Genomic DNA, 22,634 nt, shown 5'->3' on the forward strand with positions numbered 1-22,634 from the left:
CAGTGATATTTTTAATATAAATCTGCACTTCCCTCTGTATACTTATCTTGACAATATGTTTGTAGTTGATATATAGACCATCAAGGTAAGTAGATGTGGAGTTAAGAACAGTAAATCAACACTTCCCAGTCTATTCTTACCATGATGATATGTCTGTAGCTGATATTCTGGATACGATAAATAGATCATCAAGATAAGCAGATGTGGAGTTAAGAACAGTACATCAACACTTCCCAGTCTATTCTTACCATGATGATATGTCTGTAGCTGATATTCTGGATACGATAAATAGATCATAAAGATAAGCAGATGTGGAGTTAAGAACAGTACATAAACACTTCCCAGTCTATTCTTGCCATGATGATATGTCTGTCGCTGATATTCTGGATAAGATGCGTAGACCATCAAGATAAGAAGTAGAGGAGTTAAGAATAGTAAATCTACACTTCCCTGATATATAATTACTGTGACAAAATAATTGTAGTTGATATTCTGGATACGATAAATAGATCATCAAAGCCAATACATTTCACATAGGCAAAACATATTGGCTTTGCCAATGCTTGTTTATCATGACCTAAGAGAATGCTATTTACGGTTTAGCTTGAGTACTCTAACTGTATCTTTTGTGGATTTATTTTCTATAAAACATCACTCAATTGCATTTGTCAGGTGGAAAAGAGGAGGTTGGGAAGCGAAGGATGAACAGCGGGAGGAGCGGGTAGGCGGGGTTAAGACATCGAGCAACAGGTGGGAGAATGAAACAACAGTCAACAGGGAGGAGGGTGGGGAGGGGTATCAAAGCAATTGACAGTAGGGAGGAGGGCAGGGTGGGTATCGAAGCAACAGACAGCAGGAAGGAGGGAGGGATATCGAAGCAACAGAAAGCAGGAAGGAGGGCGGGTAAGGGGTGTTGATGTACAGACAGCAGGGAGAAGAGGGTATCGAAACAAAGGACCGCAGGGAGGAAGATGGGGTAAAGCACTGACCAGTAGGAAGCAAGGAAAGAACGGTGGCGTGAGAGCCATGTGGGAGCCAGTCAATGGTAAGCAAAGTGATGTGTGAGCCTCGTGACAGCTAGCCTATGGCAAGTAAAGGTACAGAAGGAGCGGGCTCTAAGCTCCTTTTAAGATTGTTTTTATTTTAGATACAAGAGATTTCACAAGTACAGCGCAAGCCTTGTGCAGGCAAAACCTAAAAATGACGTGGCATTTTGTCATACATAAAGCCAGCACATGTCCTTCAGGGCAGTGTACTCACCCTTATGTAGAGTGTGTGACCTGCCTTAGAAACATCTTCACCCTCCCAACATGCCAAATGCTTCCTATAGCCTTCAGCGGGGATCACCCGCCCTGACAACTTTCCACCCCCCCATAAAGTGTTCAGCTGTATTGACTGAAATGGGATCGATCGCCACAAACACTTGACTACACCCTTGTTTGAAACTCGTAGGATAAGACGGACGTGTTTAGCCCCCTTCCCTTTTGAGCCACCCTGTCAGCCCCCATTGTGTGAGGGCAGGAAACCTTCTAGTAAGTTCTTTGTTAGAGAGGGAAATCTCACACCCTCTGAGGGCAGTGCATAGCGTTCTATGTGTGTTCCGATTCCTGCCGTGTATTTGCTGGCTGCCAGCTAGGCAAACACTGCCAGGCCCCGCCAGCCGCCCCTTGCCCACATTCTAGTCACCCCACATTGGAAGCCTTTATGTCCTGGTCCCAGTGACTTCCCCCCCTTTCTTCCGTGACCTGCTGTCATGGGCTGGCTAATTAAAGACAAACAGGCCTGCCTTTCCCTGGGCTACCTACGCCTCCAGGGGCCTCCCACCCGCCTGTCTAGCTGTGAGGGACAGACACACACCCGTGGGCACCGGGGCTCTCACTCCGCCATGGACAGCCCTGGCGCAGTGACCTGCTTCCAGGGCCCCTGCTGGTTCCACACGGCTGGGGTCCGCCGAGCTGCTGCTAGGAAGGGATGGGGGAGCTGCCGGAACCTCGTCCTGCAGGTAGGTGGGGAGGGGCGAGCGCTGGTAATGCTTTGTGGACATGGAAGCTTAAAGCCTTGGGGAATCCGAGCGGCGGGGCCCGGGGCTAGGGTTTCACTGCTGGGAGCGTGGGATCGCAGGAGGACGGCTGCACTCTGAGCGGGGCAGGCTCCCAGCCAGCGTGCCAGCAGTCACTGAGAAGGATGCTCCAGCCGAGCAGGCGGTCCCAGGCGGATGCTTCTGAGCAGAGGGGGGAAGCCGGTCACTTGAAGCCCGAGATTCCAAGCAGATACTTGGGAGCAGAGGGGGAAGCCGGTCACGGGAGCAGTAGGTCCAGGGCGGATGCTTGTGAGCAGAGGGGGGAGCCGGTCACTGGGAGCCCGAGATTCCAAGCAGATACTTGTGAGCAGGGGTGGAAGCCACTTACTTGAAGCACTGGGTCCAGGGCGGATTCCTGTGAGCAGGGGGTGGAAGCCAGTCACTTGGACCCCTGTATCCCAAGCAGATGCTTGGCTCAGAGGGTGAAAGTCAGTCACTTGGGGCACTGGGCCAGGGTAGATGCTTCTGAGCAGATTCTTGTGAGCAAAGGGTGGAAGCCTTTCCTATTGGGCCCTGGGTCCCAGATAGATTCTTGTGAGCAGAGGGTGGAAGCCAGTCATTTGAAGCACTGGGTCCAGAGCGAATGCTTGTGAGCAGGGGGTGGGAGCCAGTCACTCGAAGCACTGGGTCCAGGGCGGATGCTTGTGAGCAGGGGGTGGAAGCCAGTCAATGGGAGCTCGAGATTCCAAGCAGATGCTTGTGAGCAGAGGGGGGAAGCCGGTCACTGGGAGCACTGGGTCTTGGATCAGTGCCTGTAAAAAGAGGGCTAAAGACAGTCACATTGAGGGTAGGTTCCCAGGTGGATGCATGTGAGCAGAGAGGATGGAAGCCAGTGACTTGGGGCACTGGGACCAGGGTGGATGCTTCTGAGCAGATTCTGGTGAGCAGAGGGTGGAAGCCAGTCACTTGATGCACTGGGTCCAGGGCGGATGCTTGTGAGCAGGGGGTGGAAGCCAGTCACTCGAAGCACTGGATCTAGGTCAAATTCTTGTGAGTAGGGGGTGGAAGCCAGTCACTTGGACCCCTGTATCCCAAGCAGATGCTTGGGCTCAGAGGGTGGAAGCCAGTCACTTGGGGCACTGGGCCAGGGTGGATGCTTCTGAGCAGATTCTTGTGAGCAGAGGGCGGAAGCCTTTCCTGTTGGGCCCTGGGTCCCAGGTAGATTCTTGTGAGCGGAGGGTGGAAGCCAGTCACTTGAAGCACTAGGTCCAGAGCGGATGCTTGTGAGCAGAGGGGGGGAAGCCAGTCACTCGAAGCACTGGGTCCAGAGCGGATGCTTGTGAGCAGGGGGTGGGAGCCAGTCAATGGGAGCTCGAGATTCCAAGCAGATGCTTGTGAGCAGAGGGGGGAAGCCGGTCACTGGGAGCACTGGGTCTTGGATCAGTGCCTGTAAAAAGAGGGCTAAAGACAGTCACATTGATGATAGGTTCCCAGGCGGATGCATGTGAGCAGAGAGGATGGAAGCCAGTGACTTGGGGCACTGGGACCAGGGTGGATGCTTCTGAGCAGATTTTGGTGAGCAGAGGGTGGAAGCCAGTCACTGGAAGCACTGGGTCCAGGGCGGATGCTTGTGAGCAGGGGGTGGAAGCCAGTCACTTGAAGCACTGGATCTAGGACAAATTCTTGTGAGTAGGGGGTGGAAGCCAGTCACTTGGACCCCTGTATCCCAAGCAGATGCTTGGGCTCAGAGGGTGGAAGCCAGTCACTTGGGGCACTGGGCCAGGGTAGATGCTTCTGAGCAGATTCTTGTGAGCAGAGGGTGGAATCCAATCACTTGGAGCACAAGAGTCAGAGCGGATTATTGTGACCAGAGGGTGGATCCAGTCACTTGGACCACAGGGCTCCAGGCTAATGCTTGTGAGCAGAGTGCGGAAGCCAGTCACTTAAATCACAGGGTCCTAGTGGTGCATGGGAGCTGAGGGTGAAAGCCGGTGACTTGGAGCACGTGGTGCCTGGTGGTGGAAGTGTGCAGAGCCAGGTCTGGGAGTCACTGAGACACCAAGGTCGAAAATGCCTAAGAACTGCAGTGTCTTCCAAGCGCTGGCAGCGGCGCTCTGCTGTTTCTATCAGCGAAAATCAGTCTTTGGACTCAAGGTGAGCACCACTTTTATATAGCCAGCAGTTGTATACCGTATTCATTATGTGATAATGTCACTAACTTTATGTCATCTTTTTTTTTTATTAAATAACTTTATTCGAAAGAACATGACAGTACATATTTTCTGTGTTCTATATAACTATGTACATTGCATCTTGTATCTTCTAGCAAGGCATTTTAGTAGCATGTACACTTATCATGTCAATATATTTTAAAGCTCGAGGCAGATAGCGTATTCTAACCCGGGAAATTACAGGGAAGGCAGCCTTTTTATTTTAATATTTGTATGCTGGAAACACAGCGACCACAATTCAATCCAACAGAAACTGTTAAAAAGCAAAGAAAGGCTATTTGTAAACACTAAAGGAATGCTCGTGCTCACTTAAAAGTTTCCCCTGATGCTGTTTCTCACGTGTGGTGACATTCACTATGACTTTCATTTTATGGACTCTTGAGGAAGTGTTAGAAGCCAAAAACACACCCCATGTATTCTGAAAGGAGTTGTGACATAAAACAGGATATACAGTTGTATTTTTGCCACATGCAGAAATTGTGTATCTTCACATTTGTCAGCTTCTAAAGAAATGATTCTGACTACATGTGTTTTTGTTCTTTGGTATTGTAATTGCATTTAGCGCTTACTGTCCCTGATGAGTCTTTGAAGTGCTTTCCGACGAGTAGCACGCTACTCCAGAACCCAAGGTTTTAGGTTAATCTTGTGGTCATTGTTAAATGAGTTTACGCTTGGGCTCTCAATTAATCCATTCCATGCATTTGCTGTAGTTTGTTTGTGCAAGATGAAGTGTTTAGGTTTTAGGCGTGACCACTAGTGGGCCACTATCAGTTCATGGAAATTGTTGGTGCGATGGCTAGATAGGCTAGAGGAGGTATTGTTAGGATGCATGGAGACGATTTCACAGAAGGAGAGCTTGTGATATATGAAATGAGGAGTGGGCAGTGTTCAGAAATGCAATAAATCGAGGTGAAGGCGAACAAGAGTAACTTAGAGTAAGCTATATGCAGAAAGTGAAACCATACAGTTGATGTATGTGCCAAAAAAAACTATTCAATGACTACATAATTTGTATTCTGTATCCACCTTAATGGTACGGGTGTCGTCAAATTAGGAGAATAAAAAGCTCAATCACTGGATTCAGATTTGAATTTGTGGTGTTGCAGTTTGTGTATAAACGTAAGTAAACGGTTACTTTAAAAGGCAAGAGAGGAAGCTGTGTAGTGCAGCGCTCCCAGCATGGACTGTGGGAAAGCACATAATTTCTCATGCCGATTTACATTCTGCAATTCTCTTAGGACTAAACCCCCGCTTTATTACTCTCGGTTCTCCCCGTCATTGGTCCGAGCAGATTAACCTCAAATAACGCTACCAGGCGCTGAAGCTATAAAGGATTTGTAATAAAGCTGCTAGCCATTGTCTCTGATGTTTAATAATAGACTAATGGTATTACGCCTGACTTTACACATTGCTCAACTTGGCATGGATTTTTAATACTTAAAATAACTCGTTTCCATGGCAACTTTCCATTGGGCCCAATCCATCCAGGCCCTGGCGGAAGTGAAGCGGCTGTTAGTACATGCTGGCTGGGAAAATAACTTAAGAAAAGTTCCTCCTACACAGAAATTTGCACCAGTGATTTGATTTGAAGTTTTATATTGAATGAAAACTTTTCATTGGCCTGGCAGTTTGGGTCTCAATTGGGTCCAAACTTACCATGCGTATCTGGAGGCGCTTGTGTAATTCAAACAGCATCATTGATCAATTTTCTGGTGGAAAATGTATTTGCCACTGAAAACTTGATGCAAGTGCAACTCCAATTGGCCAAACCCCTTATAATGAACGCAAAGGTGGCTTAACAAGGAGGGACCAACTCAAACACCCTTATGATTATACGCAAAGCCAGAACAACTAAAGTAGCACGACTTGAGCACAGTATTAGCACCAAATGGAACCAGGCACGCACAGTAGGAAAGCAGAATATCTTGTGATATGCCCAAAGTTACATGTTTTATGTGACTTCTTTCGGCAGTTGTCTTCACTTAGAAACTGGTGCTGGAGGTTGTATCTTGAGGGCAAATGCCATGCCTGACCCTGCTGGCTTTCCCATGCACCATGGGGCAATGCTTTCCAATGTGCGAGAGTTGCATTTGTTGTGCACGTGCAGCTAATGACATTGTCGGCTTCTATCCCTTTGTAAATATGGCACTGTGCAATTATTTTACCGCGTACACGATGCAGCACTGCAGATTTTTACACAGTGCTGTTCTATTCTACTTTTAGTAAACCTAGACCATAGTGTGATGTTGCTACCTGCACATGGGCTGTTCCCCACAGCACTGCAGGGATGTCATGAAAATGCGGTAGAGGGAAGCAGACTAAAGAAATGGTGTCCATGAATTGTGTGTTTCATCATTAGACAGTAATTTGCTAAGAGGTTACAATGTGCAACTTGGTGAAATTATACCAACTTACAAGACAGGTGGACTACATTTTCACAAAATGTGTTGGAAATAAAGTCTGCGTCAGTCAGTGCTCTTCAAAATTAAAATGTTTGTTTCACATCTCGTACTGAATAGAAAGAACGTGCTCGTTGGGTCAGAGGCAGGCAGGCCTACAGAAAAGCTGAAACAATTCTCCATCGTTTGGGGCTTAGGGGGGTAGCCACTAGGTCCAGGGATAAGACAGGTCAGGTCATACGTTGTGGACTTGTGAACTCTGCCTCTGCCCTCATGACCTTTTGCAGGCCCAAGCCCCTCAAGAGACATTTATTCTGCCTCCTATGCCGTTCCGCCACAGTTTCAGCCTCCGTGGGCTGCCCTGCAGGTGACTTGAGTGTGGGTGGGTGGGCGTGTTGGCCAGGCCCCTGCCAAATTCTTAGCATAGCTGAGAAATAACACACTTGAGCGGGCACGTGGTGCTCAAGAGTTCCTTCGGAGTGACACACAGCTGACGAGCCCAGCTAGAATCCCCCCTAAATAGAGCTCCTTTGCAAACAGTTAGGCCCGGTAAATGCAGGGCCAAGAGAAGGTGTTTATGTCCAGAATAGACTAATGACCATGTTCCGGGGCGTGCGGTGTGATCTGAAGTCAGTTACGGCTGTGGTGGCAGAAATCTCGTCCCAAATTATAGAGGCCGCCGCCCGGGTTTCAGAACCCGGAATGTGTACACAAAGCGCGTGGCTACGTGGACCTCGCACTTCAGCTCTAGGGCGTGAGTGCGCCTGCCTGAGGAGACCTCCGCGCGCCGGCTCTCAGAGCCCGAGGAGGTCGCGAGGACCGAGCCCTCTGTCAGGTAGGTCACGTTTAGTTCATAGCTCGCGCGCTTGGGCTGCTCTGAAAGTGACCCTCTGACGTGCTTCGCATATCAACGCGCAGCGGGCAGTGACAGCGCGCGCAGGCAGGGGGCGCAGCACAGGGCCCGTCCCGGCCGCCATGTTGTTGTAGTTGGCCAGGCACAGCTGAGCTGAGTGGAGTGGCCTGCCAGAATGCTCGACAAATTCCTGTAACTTTCTCATGTCTGGGCGGCCTCCTTCGAATACTGTAGCAGCTGGCTTTTCCCAGGCAGGGTAGCTCTTCAGTGGTTTATTTATAGTAATTAATTTACAAAGCCCTACTTGAAAGCGAGAACAAGGGACAGGACTGCAGAGCGCAGTACAAACGTGTAATTAACTACTTACAAGTGTCTGCAGCGACCGAGCGTGTAATTACAGCGTACAGCTATGTGAAGAACGGAGACATTAGTTGAAGCAGTAATATGGCACACAGTTGGCTGAGAAAACGGCTTATACCCAAAGCTGGACTGGTCATACCAGGCATTTCCCCGGGAGGCTGGAAGGGTGGGCTGCCGGTTTTGCTACTGGGGGCTGGTTTTGTAGAAGTGCAGCACTTTCAACTTGAGGCGGATGTCCCGCCCAGTGCTATATTACCTCGTGTCAAGGTGAGGGCCCGCTTTGGGCCCACCGCTTCGCCATCCTTTCTTGTAGCGAGGTTGTGCCTCATCCTCCTTGTTGCTGCCGCACATCTGTATCCTGCAAAATACTAGCGGCACGTTGGCTAGAAGAGCCCTCCTCATGCCACCAGATCGATTACCGTCTGAACTTCATCCTCCTACCGCAATGCCTCTTCTTCTAAGGTCTCTTCTTCATAGTTAGGCATGGACAGCTCCCCTGCATTTTCTCCTATCAACATCTGGGCATCATCGCCCGCCCAACTTTGCATACATCTGTCAGATTGTACTGTTGTTTCAGAAACCACCTTACACAGGGGGGCATACCTAGCCCTCCCCACCACTCCACTGATGCAGAACGAGTCATCCTGTGTGTTCCTTTGCTGGAGATTGCGCCTCAATCTTCTGTGTGGTGCACTACCAAGGCCACACTAGACCGTCTTGGGGTGTAATCATCTGGTCCATCGCTGCAGTTCAGCTAGCTGCACTGGGACACGCCTTCTCATCTCAGGGCTAATGAGCGGCACTAAATTCTCCCGAGTCAGCCACCCCAGAAGCAGTGTCGACCTGTAAAAAAGAACAGAGGCCTAGTGTGCTGGTGAAAATTCTAGACTGGTGCACCCCTGTTTCCACCCCTCGCCCTGGGCTACCATGGAACGGCAGCGCCTCTACGGAATTTGCCGGTTCCCTGGCCCCCAAATGAAATTGACTCCGGGTCTCAAACACCGTCAGTTTACTTCCTTGCGTCCATTGTCCTGCCCCTACATGACCTGCCCTACCATAAACTTTGATAGGGGGCCTTACTGACATGCTCCCCCTCCCGTGCCCTAAAATGCTCCAACAGCTTTTCATCTAGGTCCTCCCCCTCTTTGTCACTCCATTCTAACATAGCCGTTGACAATACCGGGGTTAATCCGCCACTTTGTTTGGAAACTCAGACCTCCTACAATGACTCCCCATAAACCGACTGGGCGCCCACTGCTGGCTCAATGTTACTCATGCTGCCTCCCTCTCTTCTCCTGCCCTTCGTGCCTTCACCACCAACGGCCCTCTTTCTATCCAACTACCAATGCCCCAATCAAATTCTCTTCAGTCTCCCTGGATGCATCTGCTAGGCCCCACCTCCTACTCCATAATCATGTAATCATCCTCCTCCTCCTCAACAAACTGTCTGTAAACCTCTTAAAAATCTAGGCAATCCCCCAGTCCACCGGCCTCCTTGCCAAGAACCAATACTGCTGCATCCTCAGTCTCATACCGGTGTTCAGGGCACACCATTTCACATAGCCTAACCCTGGGATGACCCTATGGCAGCCACAGTCGGACTATAAAAATCACTTTGGGCTGACCTGTTAGATTAAGTTCCCAAGGTCCATTCCAGACAGTACCCTAATTTGTACGAGTGTTTGATCGCCTTGGTATGGCATAAAGAGGATTGTGCAACACCTACCATACATCTCTGAGACACTGAATGACCTCAGGGAGTGAGTAGCCAGAATAATTATCAATCGCCCTCCATTATTGATGCCACATCTGCCTTGAAGAGAGCCATCAACACTATTCTCTGTGGGGAAAAAAACCAAAACTCAATGGTACTGATAAAATCCACTCGCCTTTCTATTGGACTTTACACCTGCACATAAGTATACTGGGGTGATCTCCCCGAAGTGAAAGTTGTAAGCCAGGGAGTCTCAGAGTGCAGAGGCCATAGTCTCAGTGAAGTGCCTTGACAGATATGAATAAAGCTCTTGTAGAACTTTGCTTCACCCCACGAGCTTTTGAGGGGTACATTTTGTGTACAGAATAGACAATCTGTGATCAGTGATACAACTAGAGTGTAGAATTTTGGGCAGGCCTGTCCTAAATTACCAGATGCCCACCCTTTGAATTATTTTCAAGCATTGTGCATAGACACTAAATCGAAGACGGGGTCTCTGATAAAAAGGGCGAAATGGAGAAGATGGGGAAGCAGATGATAATTTTATATTCTCTAACGATGATAGCTGTGTCTTGTTTAATCTGCATGTATTTTATTTGTTATCAATGTATCACTATGTATGAAACCATTTGTTGGCCATAATGATTTCTGCAAAAGCAAGATGTATCTATTCTTTTTGCTCAATGATCAAAACAACGTATCTGTGTTGTGATTTTAGTTCACTTTGCTTTAACTGTGGTATACATAATATAACCTGCATTTGTAATTCACCCAATAACCCCTTCAACAATCTTGGTACTGAAAAACAGATATTTATTGTTATTCAACTCAATGATACCCATTGTATTGACCTCATAATGATAAAAGTCTGAGAGGACCCATCAGGCCTTGAACCTTTGAGAATGGGGTTAAACACAGAGTCCAATAAAGGAAGTATTATTCTACTGAGCTACCATACTCCGCAGAGTGTACTACCAAGTGGCCCTAAGATACTAGGACAACTTGCAGCCAGTCCTGGGTTGCAGTTTCTTGTTTTCCATTGTAAGCACTTTATTGAGTTTTACTTATAAGACACACATCACAAACATAGAACCGGACGGTATGCATTAATCGTCAGGGTGTTTATTTGTGTCATTACTGTTATCATTTCAGTGATCAACGAATAATAAGTGTATAGGCGGTAACTGCACCTTCAGGAGCCAGGAAGCATAAAATGTGCAATAACAACATTTATAATATATCTCAGTACACGAAGAGAGCTAGACTATATCATTACAGGAGGGATGATAGGGAACAGATACAAACACTACATCAGATGCCATGGTAACAGGTCCATGTGCCACACCCCATAAGTGAAGATCCTACCTGTAAATTTTTATCAGGTGTTTAAAGGGGCTTGAGATCCACTTCCTCATTCACCGATGCACAAGCATGGGCTAAAAGATCCCAACAGATAGAGAGGTGTGTGTTTCGCTGACTCACATGGCCAGCTGAAAGCATCAGATGTTATATATGGCACCTTGGCAACTACGCACAGGGTTCCAGTGCCCATTAGAGATTAGTCACCAGGATTTATAATTGTGCAAACATGCAAAGGTCGCTGTTAGAAGCTCGTCAAGTGAAAGGACAGTCCAGTAATGGGGCATGGCAGTGAAACATTGTGAAGTAGGTATTTATTATAAAGAGTTTGGGCCAAGTTTGTATCCTTCTAAAAACCACACTTAAACAATACTCCCCCTTAACGTCAACTTTTGTAATTACAGATTATGGTAGATGACGTTTTATTTAGTGCATTTCTGTGCAAAGAAGGTCTTTATTTCGGATAAACACTGAAACTAAATAAAGCTGGCTTTACTTGCTGTCTGGGTTGGGTGTTGCATGTTGATCTGGGAATTTGTTCAGCACATTGTTTGCCCAGTACTTGCCCCCTTGGCGCTTTATGTTGACTTTTTTCCGAGGATGTGATTCACCTACCTACACACGTATACATGATTTGGCTGTACCCCTGAGTGGACTTTATCACACCACTGGTATCTATTCTAGGTGCAGCCGTGAAACCATAAATAAAATTTGCATTGAAGGTGTGCAAATCCATAACACTATAATCGCCAGGTCCTAATATTATATTATTCAAAAGCATCCATTTTATGGACATTCTGTCGATGGAAGGCTGAGTTGGTGTTGACGTATCGAACATGTGACCTGCACATCGATTTTTGCAATAAATGTTTCAGTTCACCAACCTATCCTAACAAATCGTAAGTGCTGGCAGGTTTATGGAACCCGAATTATATGAACATGTTATATTTTACTTTCTTTTGTAATTAAGTTGGTTTTTGATTTGCTTTGCATGATGTGATTGGCTCATTAATCGAAGATAGACGATAGTGTAGTGTAAAACCAGAGTTTTTTTTGTCATCTAACAAAACCACTTAGGAATAATTACCCACAGGCAGAAACATCCTCTCCCATCATATCTATCTATTAGAGCCTTCTGGCAGGGGCTGCCGGGTCGCGAGCTAAGCTCATCACGCTGACGTGATGAGCTCAGCTAGCGCTCGGCGTCCATCAGAGACAGGAAGTGGGTGAAACTCTAGCAGGGCCCGGGCAGGCGCAGGGGACCTGCCAAATGGAGATGCTGGGGATGGGCCTGCTGATGACCCTCTCAGGGGGGGGCTCACTTTACAGCTGAACAGGAAGCCGCATCCCTTGAAACCGCTGTCCCTGGAGCAGAGGATGCTTTCAGTGCCTCTGTCAGAGGAGAAATCAAGAATACAAGAGTTTATTATCTCCACCCACTCACGTCAGCGCCAGTGACTAGGGGTACTGTCAGAAAGGCAGCTACGGAGTCCCAGACGGGTGCTTTAGCAATGCTAAGTGATGCTTTGTGAAGCCAAGTAGCACAAAGAGCTAAAGAGAGTTAGCCCCAAAAGTTAGTGCACGCACAGCACTAGTAATGCCACAGATGCAAAGGCAAACACAACAGGTGATGGACCGAATGTGGATCAATGTCACACACTCACCCCAGTCCAAAGATCTGGGTCCAAATCCATCGTTTTTTTGCACTCCACACCACCCTGGGTTAGACAATGGCGATATGCAAATCAGCTCTGACCCTGTGCCCCATGGGAACAGTCCAGTCCGAACTACAAAAGCCATGTCCTTCCCAGAACGGAATCAAGCATCAGAGGACCGGACCGGTTTCGAGGTAACACCTCTCATCAGCCCGGCTAGCTTGACTCCAGTGGTGTGGAGTGCCTGGGACCCACGTCTGGGCATCCCCAGCGCACTTAGGGCGGAATATGCAAACACAACAGGTGATGGACCGAATGTGGATCAATGTGACACACTCACCCCAGTCCAAAGATATGGGTCCAAATCCATCGTTTTTTTGCACTCCACACCACCCTGGGTTAGACAATGGCGATATGCAAATCAGCTCTGACCCTGTGCCCCATGGGAACAGTCCAGTCCGAACTACAAAAGCCATGTCCTTCCCAGAACGGAATCAAGCATCTGAGGACCGGACCGGTTTTGAGGTAACACCTCTCATCAGCCCGGCTAGCTTGACTCCAGTGGTGTGGAGTGCCTGGGACCCACGTCTGGGCATCCCCAGCGCACTTAGGGCAGAATATGCAAACACAACAGGTGATGGACCGAATGTGGATCAATGTCACACACTCACCCCAGTCCAAAGATCTGGGTCCAAATCCATCGTTTTTTTGCACTCCACACCACCCTGGGTTAGACAATGGCGATATGCAAATCAGCTCTGACCCTGTGCCCCATGGGAACAGTCCAGTCCGAACTACAAAAGCCATGTCCTTCCCAGAACGGAATCAAGCATCCGAGGACCGGACCGGTTTCGAGGTAACACCTCTCATCAGCCCGGCTAGCTTGACTCCAGTGGTGTGGAGTGCCTGGGACCCACGTCTGGGCATCCCCAGCGCACTTAGGGCGGAATATGCAAACACAACAGGTGATGGACCGAATGTGGATCAATGTCACACACTCACCCCAGTCCAAAGATCTGGGTCCAAATCCATAGTTTTTTTGCACTCCACACCACCCTGGGTTAGACAATGGCGATATGCAAATCAGCTCTGACCCTGTGCCCCATGGGAACAGTCCAGTCCGAACTACAAAAGCCATGTCCTTCCCAGAACGGAATCAAGCATCCGAGGACCGGACCGGTTTCGAGGTAACACCTCTCATCAGCCCGGCTAGCTTGACTCCAGTGGTGTGGAGTGCCTGGGACCCACGTCTGGGCATCCCCAGCGCACTTAGGGCAGAATATGCAAACACAACAGGTGATGGACCGAATGTGGATCAATGTCACACACTCACCCCAGTCCAAAGATCGGTCCGGTCCTCGGATGCTTGATTCCGTTCTGGGAAGGACATGGCTTTTGTAGTTCGGACTGGACTGTTCCCATGGGGCACAGGGTCAGAGCTGATTTGCATATCGCCATTGTCTAACCCAGGGTGGTGTGGAGTGCAAAAAAACGATGGATTTGGGCCCAGATCTTTGGACTGGGGTGAGTGTGTGACATTGATCCACATTCGGTCCATCACCTGTTGTGTTTGCATATTCCGCCCTAAGTGCGCTGGGGATGCCCAGACGTGGGTCCCAGGCACTCCACACCACTGGAGTCAAGCTAGCCGGGCTGATGAGAGGTGTTACCTCGAAACCGGTCCGGTCCTCGGATGCTTGATTCCGTTCTGGGAAGGACATGGCTTTTGTAGTTCGGACTGGACTGTTCCCATGGGGCGCAGGGTCAGAGCTGATTTGCATATCGCCATTGTCTAACCCAGGGTGGTGTGGAGTGCAAAAAAACGATGGATTTGGGCCCAGATCTTTGGACTGGGGTGAGTGTGTGACATTGATCCACATTCGGTCCATCACCTGTTGTGTTTGCATATTCCGCCCTAAGTGCGCTGGGGATGCCCAGACGTGGGTCCCAGGCACTCCACACCACTGGAGTCAAGCTAGCCGGGCTGATGAGAGGTGTTACCTCGAAACCGGTCCGGTCCTCGGATGCTTGATTCCGTTCTGGGAAGGACATGGCTTTTGTAGTTCGGACTGGACTGTTCCCATGGGGCACAGGGTCAGAGCTGATTTGCATATCGCCATTGTCTAACCCAGGGTGGTGTGGAGTGCAAAAAAACGATGGATTTGGGCCCAGATCTTTGGACTGGGGTGAGTGTGTGACATTGATCCACATTCGGTCCATCACCTGTTGTGTTTGCATATTCCGCCCTAAGTGCGCTGGGGATGCCCAGACGTGGGTCCCAGGCACTCCACACCACTGGAGTCAAGCTAGCCGGGCTGATGAGAGGTGTTACCTCGAAACCGGTCCGGTCCTCGGATGCTTGATTCCGTTCTGGGAAGGACATGGCTTTTGTAGTTCGCGCTGGACTGTTCCCATGGGGCACAGGGTCAGAGCTGATTTGCATATCGCCATTGTCTAACCCAGGGTGGTGTGGAGTGCAAAAAAACGATGGATTTGGGCCCAGATCTTTGGACTGGGGTGAGTGTGTGACATTGATCCATATTCGGTCCATCACCTGTTGTGTTTACAGATGCAAAGGCAACACTGTGTGGCACAGAGCACTATTCCCTTCGTAATGTATCTGAAGGGGACATAGTGGTTTGGCAACTATGTAAAACCAATAGGATTGCCACAAAGCCACACCTACTACGCTAATGTGAACTGGCTCAAACAAGGGGCAAATGGAATGCCACTTTACTTCCATGATTAATGAGTAATGCCCGCAAAATTTCACTTCTTACTGGCTTCTTTAGCAGTGGTTGCCATTGCATGGAGATTTGTACTGAGGGCAGTGGCGTAGCGTGGGCTGGGCCACAGGGGCGGTTGCCCGGGCGCTTATTTCATAGGAGCGTAACGTTTTTAAAGAAAAAAAGTCAAAATTCTGGACTGGTTGAAGGGACTCAGGAAGTGCTAATGGGCCACAGGTTAGGGGTCGCAATACTTGCCTTGCCCCGGGCGCTGGCAACCCATGCTACGTCACTGCTGTAGAGTACACCTTAAGTATATACTTCGCACTAAATATCGCTGCCTCCCTATTGCACCACAGCACAACACTAAGGGTCAGATTCCGATCTCGGTCGGAAGGGCACCGAATCGGGTTCGGCATTAGTGGGTCCGATTCGGAAGATAAATTTCCGTCCGAGTCGTATATGGGTCCGGACGTCGAACTACGATGCGAACAAGCGCGAAATCTCCGTCCGAATCGTTTCCGGGTCCGAACCGCTCCGTACAACTCGGTCATAAGCAAACCGTGACGCGCAATGGAGATGTTTCACGACTGAGCTAGTACGATGCTCGATTCGGACAGCCGGATTGAGTCGGAGCGTCCGGCTCGCAATAGATCCCGGAGTTGGACTTTGGGGGTCTAACGTCGGACACCCTGTTACCCACAGCCTTACGACTCGGACACAGGGGGAGAACACAGGCATGTACGATGTGGATGGCACAACGCATACCCACAGTAGGGGGCGCCCTTGTCCGCGACGTACCCATTCAGTCAGGGGGAGCCCATGTACGCGTCGTACGAACGGCTCCCATTGACTTCTATGGAAGTCCGACCAAACCGAGTCCGACAGCATACACGCTTGGTCGGACTGCAGGAGTCCGGTTCATTCGGAAAACACCCCAGATGGCTTTCCGACCCAGATCGGAATCGGCCCCTAAGTGTTGCACTTCAAAGTCTCTTTTTGTATAAGTTCAACTGATTACTTTATCAGCACATGCAGAGAGTTTAAAGGGGGTTATTTACTAATGTTTTGCATGTGACGCAAAGAAACCAACCTCAACTGGATCTGCTCTTTCCTCTCCAATAGGACTCAGAGAGTTAGGCTCCCTCCTTTTCTCTCCGAAGCCACGGACATCATCTGCGGAGACCCCCAAGACTCCTCCCTGAGCCCAACCCTGTTCAACATCTACATGGCCCCCCTCACCAACATAGTCAGAGGACACAGACTAAACATTGTATCCTACGCCGACGACTTCCAACTAATCCTATCCCTCCCCAGAAACCCAGAAGATACCAGACTCAGCTTTCAAGAGGGAATGAAGAACGTCGCCACCTGGATGAAGGACAGCTGTCTTAAACTCAACTCCGAGAAGACCGAGGTTCTCATCTTCGGACCCCACCCCACCGCATGGAACAACTCATGGTGGCCACCTGCCCTCGGCCCCCTCCCCCACCCCCACGGACCTTGCACGTAACCTCGGCATAATCCTAGACTCCTCCCTCTCCATGAACCGCCACATCAATGCCATCTCATCCACCTGTTTCAACTGCCTACGGACTCTACGGAAGACTTTCAAATGGATTCCCCGCGATTGCAGAAAGACAGTCACCCACGCTCTCATCACCAGCAGGCTAGACTACGGAAACGCCCTCTACGCAGATACCAACAAATCTCTACTACTCAAACTCCAAACGATCCAGAACGCAGCCGCTTGGCTAATCTTAGGGACACCTCGCCATGATCACATGACCCCTCACCTGGGAGAACTCCACTGGCTCCCCGTCGAGAAAAGGGTCACCTACAAACTACTCACACACGCCTACAAGGCCCTCAACAACATCGGGCCCAGCTACCTCAACAACAGAATAAGTTTCCAGCACCCACAAGGAACCTCCGTTCAGCGGACCTCGCTCTGGAGAGGTCCCCCGCATCTGCCGAGCCAGATCAGGAGTAAGAGCTTTCTCCTACACCGCTGCCACAGCTTGGAACTCTCTCCCATTAGGAATACGGAGCTCTCCTAACCTGCACTCATTCAGACAAGATCTCAAGACCTGGCTCTTCGGCTGACCTTGAGCTGCCCTACCCTCCCCTCATCGCCTTGAGACCCTCACAGGTGAGTAGCACGCTTCACCAACCCCTGATTGATTGGTTGAATTACATTTATTTACTTACCATTATAGAACCTTTATAAATTGATGGTATATTGTTTTGGGTGATTAGTGAATCGGTCATCCTGAAACCACTTACCAAACAGTGGATTTGTATTGAGTGTTTCCAGAAGGGGCATCTTTTATGCATCTTTTCTGTGCCCATAGAGACATACTATAATGTTTGTTCTCTTTATTAGTTTAGTTTAGCTTTAGTTTCGGTGATTAATAGTGACAACATTCACTCCAACAGGCTCTCTTGGCACTTGAAAATAACTGGTAACCGGAAGGCAAAGCAGCAAGAAAGAAAACTAGAACAGGCTAAACGTAATATTTATACAGCCATGTCTTTTCACTCCTTCCTAAGTTTAATGAGGTCAACAATCTGCCCAAAGGCAAAGCAGCAAGAGAGAAAACTAAAATAACAAACTAAAAGTAACATCTAAACAACAATGTCTTTAACTCCTTCCTGAATTCACGTAGGCCAACAATCTGTGTAAGAGATAACAAAATAAATGTCCACTCCTTAGTCATCATAATGAATAGACTACAACCACCAAAGTTTTGGCGACAAAGTTTAGGAACAAAGAGAGTTTAGTCTGTTATCTGAGTGAAGGCAATGGCAGATACGGATAATTCAATTCAATTCAATTCAGTGATTTATATAGCGCGCTACATACCCAGAGGGTCTCAAGGCGCTTGGAGAAGGGTGGGGAGTTACTTGTCGAATAACCAGGTTTTAAGTTGCTTTCTGAATGCTAGGTGGTTCTGAGTGAGGCGAAGGTGAGTGGGAAGTGAGTTCCAGGTGTTAGCCGCCAGGTAGGAGAAGGATCTTCCTCCCATGGTGGTTTTGTTAATGCGAGGTACAGCAGCAAGGGCTTGGTGGGAGGAGCGTAGCTGGTGGGAGGGGGTGTAGAAGGAAAGTCGTGAGTTGAGGCATTCGGGTCCAAGTTCGTAAAGTGCTTTGTGTGCGTGGGTTAGAAGGCGGAATGTTATCCTCTTCTTGATGGGGAGCCAGTGGAGGTTTTTCAGGTGACCAGAAATGTGATCTTTACGCGGAATGTCTAGAATGAGTCTGGCTGATGCGTTCTGGATGCGTTGGAGTTTTTTCTGAAGTTTTGCGGTGGTACCGGCGTATAGGGTGTTTCCGTAGTCCAGGCGGCTTGTAACCAGTGCGTGGGTGACCGTCTTTCTAGGTTCAGTGGGGATCCAGCTAAATGTTATTTTAAGCATGCGAAGAATGTTGAAGCAGGATGATGAAACTGCGTTGACTTGTCTGGTCATCGAGAGTGAGGAGTCCAGAATGACACCCAGGTTTCGTGCGTGGTCTGTTGGGATGGGTGCTTTTCCATGGGATTCTGGCCACCACGAGTCGTCCCAGGCGGAGGGGGAGGTACCTAAGATAAGGACTTCTGTTTTGTCGGAATTCAGTTTCAGGCGGCTGTGCTTCATCCACTCGGCTACTTCTCTCATTCCTTTGTGTAGGTTGGTTTTGGCGGTGTTAGGGTCTTTGGTGAGTGAGAGGATCAGTTGAGTGTCATCAGCGTAGGAGATGATGTTAAGGTTGTGTTGACGTGCGATGGTCACGAGGGAGCTCATGTATACGTTGAAGAGGGTGGGGCTGAGTGAAGATCCTTGTGGCACGCCGCAAATGACTTCAGTGGCTTCTGATTTGAATGGTGGGAGGCGGACTCTCTGAGTTCTTCCGGCAAGGAACGAGGTGATCCACTCCAGTGCTTTTCCTTGAATTCCGATGTTTCTGAGGCGTTGTAACAGGGTGCTATGACAGACTGTGTCGAAGGCTGCGGAGAGGTCGAGGAGGATGAGGGCGACGGTGTCACCATTGTCCAGTAGAGTTCGAATGTCGTCTGTTGCTGCAATGAGTGCGGTCTCAGTGCTGTGTTTGGCTCGGAAGCCGGACTGTGAGGAGTCGAGGGATTTGTTGGTTTCGAGGAAGGCGGCAAGCTGGTTGTTGACAGCTTTCTCGATGACTTTGGCCGGAAATGGAAGAAGTGATATGGGGCGGTAGTTTTTGAGTTCGGTGGGGTCAGCTGTGGGTTTTTTCAGAAGGGCGCTGAGTTCGGCGTGTTTCCAGCTGTCAGGGAAGGTGGCGGAGGTGAGGGAGCAGTTGATGACATCTCGGAGGTGGGGTGCGATGATGGAATCTGCTTTGTTGAAGATGTGGTGAGGGCATGGGTCTGTGGGGGATCCTGAGTGGATGGAGTTCATCAGGCGGATGGTATCATCCGTGGAGATTGGGTTCCAGTCATTAAGGATGTTCAAGGGGGGGTGAAGGTGTGGCAGAAGGTTGGGTGGGTTGGTCTCCGGGTTGGTTGTCGAAGCTGTTGTGGATGTCTGCGATTTTGTTGTGGAAGAACGAAGCTAGGGAGTCGCAGAGGTCTTGAGAGGGAGTGATGTCGTTGGTGTTGGCAGTGGGGTTGGTGAATTCTTTGACGATGTTGAATAGTTCCTTGCTGTTGTGGGCGTTGTTGTCAAGTCGGTCTTTGAAAGCGGCTTTCTTGGCAGTTCGGATCAGTTGATGGTGTATGCGGGTGGCGTTTTTGAAGGCGTCTCTGGTGCTGGTGTTTGGGTCTTTTTTCCAGGCCTTCTCGAGGGAGCGACAGAGTTTCTTGGATTTCTTGAGATCATCGTTGAACCAGGGGGCGTTTTTGTTGCCTTGTTTGATTTGACGTTTTTTCAGGGGTGCTAGGTTGTCGGCGCTGTTGGTGAGCCATTGTGTGAGGTTAATGGCTGCTTGGTTGGCGTTCGATGAGTGGGCAGGGGGGTTTTGAAGAAGCTATGAGGAGATCTGGTCGATGGTGATTTTGTTCCAGTTTCTTCGCATAGTAGGTTGAGGATGGTTGTGGGTTGTGGTCTTTTTGTAGATGAAGTGAACGCAGCTGTGGTCCGTCCAATGGAGAGCTGTGGTGTGACTGAAGGAGATATGTTTGCTGGAGGTGAAGATAGGGTCGAGTGTGTGACCTGCGAGGTGAGTGGGGGTATTAACAAGTTGTTTGAGTCCGAGGTTGGCGAGATTGTCCAGAAGGACGGTGGTGTTGCTGTCGTTACTTTTTTCCATATGAAAATTGAGGTCTCCCAGTAGAATATAGTCCTTGGAGGGGAGGGCGTGTGGGGTGATAAAGTCAGTGATGTCTTCACTGAATTGTGCTCGGGGTCCTGGTGGCCTGTAGAGGAGGGTGCCTCTGAGTGTGGTCTTGGGGTCGGTGTGGATCTGGAAGTGAAGGTGCTCGGCGCTAGCGATGTTGACGTCTGAGCTGGTTGAGATGCGGATGGAATTCTTGTGGACAATAGCGATGCCTCCTCCTGTTTGCTTGTTGCGGTCTTTTCGAATGATCTTGTAGCCTTCCGGGATGGCAATGGTGATGTCTGGGGCTGAGGAGGCGTTCATCCATGTTTCAGTTAGGAAGGCGACGTCCGGAGAGATGGTGTCTAGTAGATTCCAGAGGTCGATGGCGTGTTTGTGGACGGAGCGGGTGTTGAGCAGGATGCATTTTAGGTGGTTGGTGTCAGGTCTCTGTTTGGTGTTAGTGGATGTGGAGTTGGTCTTGGTGCCGTCAAACTTGCAGGAGTTACACGTGAAGGGACCATGGGTGTGTCCGGGGGCGGCTTGAACGCAGTCGGAGAGTCTGCCGGGGTTGAGGGCTAGGAGGGTGGAGGCGGCGTATGTAATGCGGGTGGGGTGGGTGGTGCGGGGGCCAGGGGGTCTGGCGCTGGGCGCGGTCCAGGCGCGGACGGGCGTAGACGGGCTTACCTTTGGCGCACCTTCGGCGCGGCCGTAGCGCGTGGACGCTGCGCGTTGGTTCATCTGCTTCAAATGGAGAGTGGAGGGGGGCGGAGTGTGGGAGGGTCAGCTGGGAGGCGGGATCTAGGTGCAGGGAGGGTCTGGGACGGGCCAAGGGGTCAATACAAAATGGCTGCAAGCTAAACAAATGCACGAAAGTAAAATATCCAAAGCGCTACACACCTCGAGGTGCACCACAATGAAAGCGCTAGCGGAGATAAGCTAGAGCTCAGACCAGAACGCAAGAGAAAATAGGGTAATGCACCAAACATGTTGATTTAAATAAAATGCGCCCTTTCACAGGAAGCCAGTGTAAGGAAGCCAATGCAAGAGTAATGGGGTCTCTCATCTTCATTCTAAGGACCAATCTTTCTGCACAGCTCTGAATGAGACTCGTGAATTTAAAAAATCTGGAGGACCAAGATATCAATCGACTTACAGTAGTCATGCTGCAGTGAATTAAAACACTCATTATCTAGGCTTTATAGGGAAAAGAAAACAAGTACAGAATACCGTTCAAGGAGCATAATTTAAAAAAAAAACAGGACTTTGTCTCCATGTTGACTCGCTCCATTAAAGAAAAGGCTGATTTTTGACAGACATGTACAATACTGGTTTAGGTCCCAGAGATGGTGGCCAAAAAGGAAGATCCCATAAAATGCAGGGATGTACCCGGCAGAGTATCTTGGTCTTATCCCATTAAATTTGAGATGATTAAACACGACCCTAGTAGTGGCAAAGAGAGACTTTGCACTATGCTAGCTGAGTCCAGCGGCACCTGCCCTGTCCCGATGGCGCAGAGGAGTGGACTGGTGTGCTGCGCAGGAGCGCTCTGTGTATGAGGCTAGGGTTTGTCGTAGGAAATTCCGTAAGGTGTGGGGTAAATGGGTGGGGGCGATAGACGACTAACATTCTGTTTGGACATTGTAGAATGTGGTGGGTGCCATGCTTAACCCCTTCAATCACTGGATATTATTGTGCAGTGTTATGGCATATAATGTTCTCTGGTGCATTGCATATTGAACCAACTGTGTATACTTCGTTGGTGTTGTGTGCTTTCTTCGAAAAATCAATAAAATTGGTTATCAAAAAAAATCTGAGATGATTAGCACTCATCCAGCCTTAAGCTTTGATCAGACAATCGTTGACTGTAACAGTTGACTAGTGAACATCTCTGGTAATCTTCAGCACGATCCGAGTGTTGTAAGTGTATAGGGACAATTCAAAGCCACAAGCTGGATAGAATTGGCTATGAGTGAGCTCAACAGGCTGTCAATCAAGTCAGGGAAACCACAAATCTCGGTTAATGTGTTTCTTGTATTTTACTGG

At 49.2% G+C, this 22,634-nt stretch overlaps 1 protein-coding gene across 4 annotated transcripts in view; it reads left to right on the forward strand.

The window, feature by feature from the left end:
• BCAR3 (BCAR3 adaptor protein, NSP family member) overlaps positions 1-22,634 on the forward strand; it is a 226,884-nt gene that overhangs the window by 143,411 nt on the left and 60,839 nt on the right. Inside the window, exon 1 of one of the 4 annotated variants that reach the window (XM_086953909.1) lies at positions 1,873-2,002. The exons of 2 other annotated variants lie outside the window; for them this stretch is intronic. In XM_086953909.1, coding sequence (XP_086810035.1) covers positions 1,886-2,002 — 117 coding nt within the window. In that variant the 5' untranslated portion in view covers positions 1,873-1,885. Of the gene's footprint in view, positions 1-1,872; positions 2,003-3,987; positions 4,175-22,634 lie in introns of those variants that run through there. One more of the 4 variants, XM_086953910.1, reaches the window with a different exon arrangement.

This window comes from Lissotriton vulgaris, chromosome 1_1 (assembly GCF_964263255.1).
Source record: "Lissotriton vulgaris chromosome 1_1, aLisVul1.2, whole genome shotgun sequence".
NCBI classification, from domain to species: Eukaryota; Metazoa; Chordata; class Amphibia; order Caudata; family Salamandridae; genus Lissotriton; species Lissotriton vulgaris.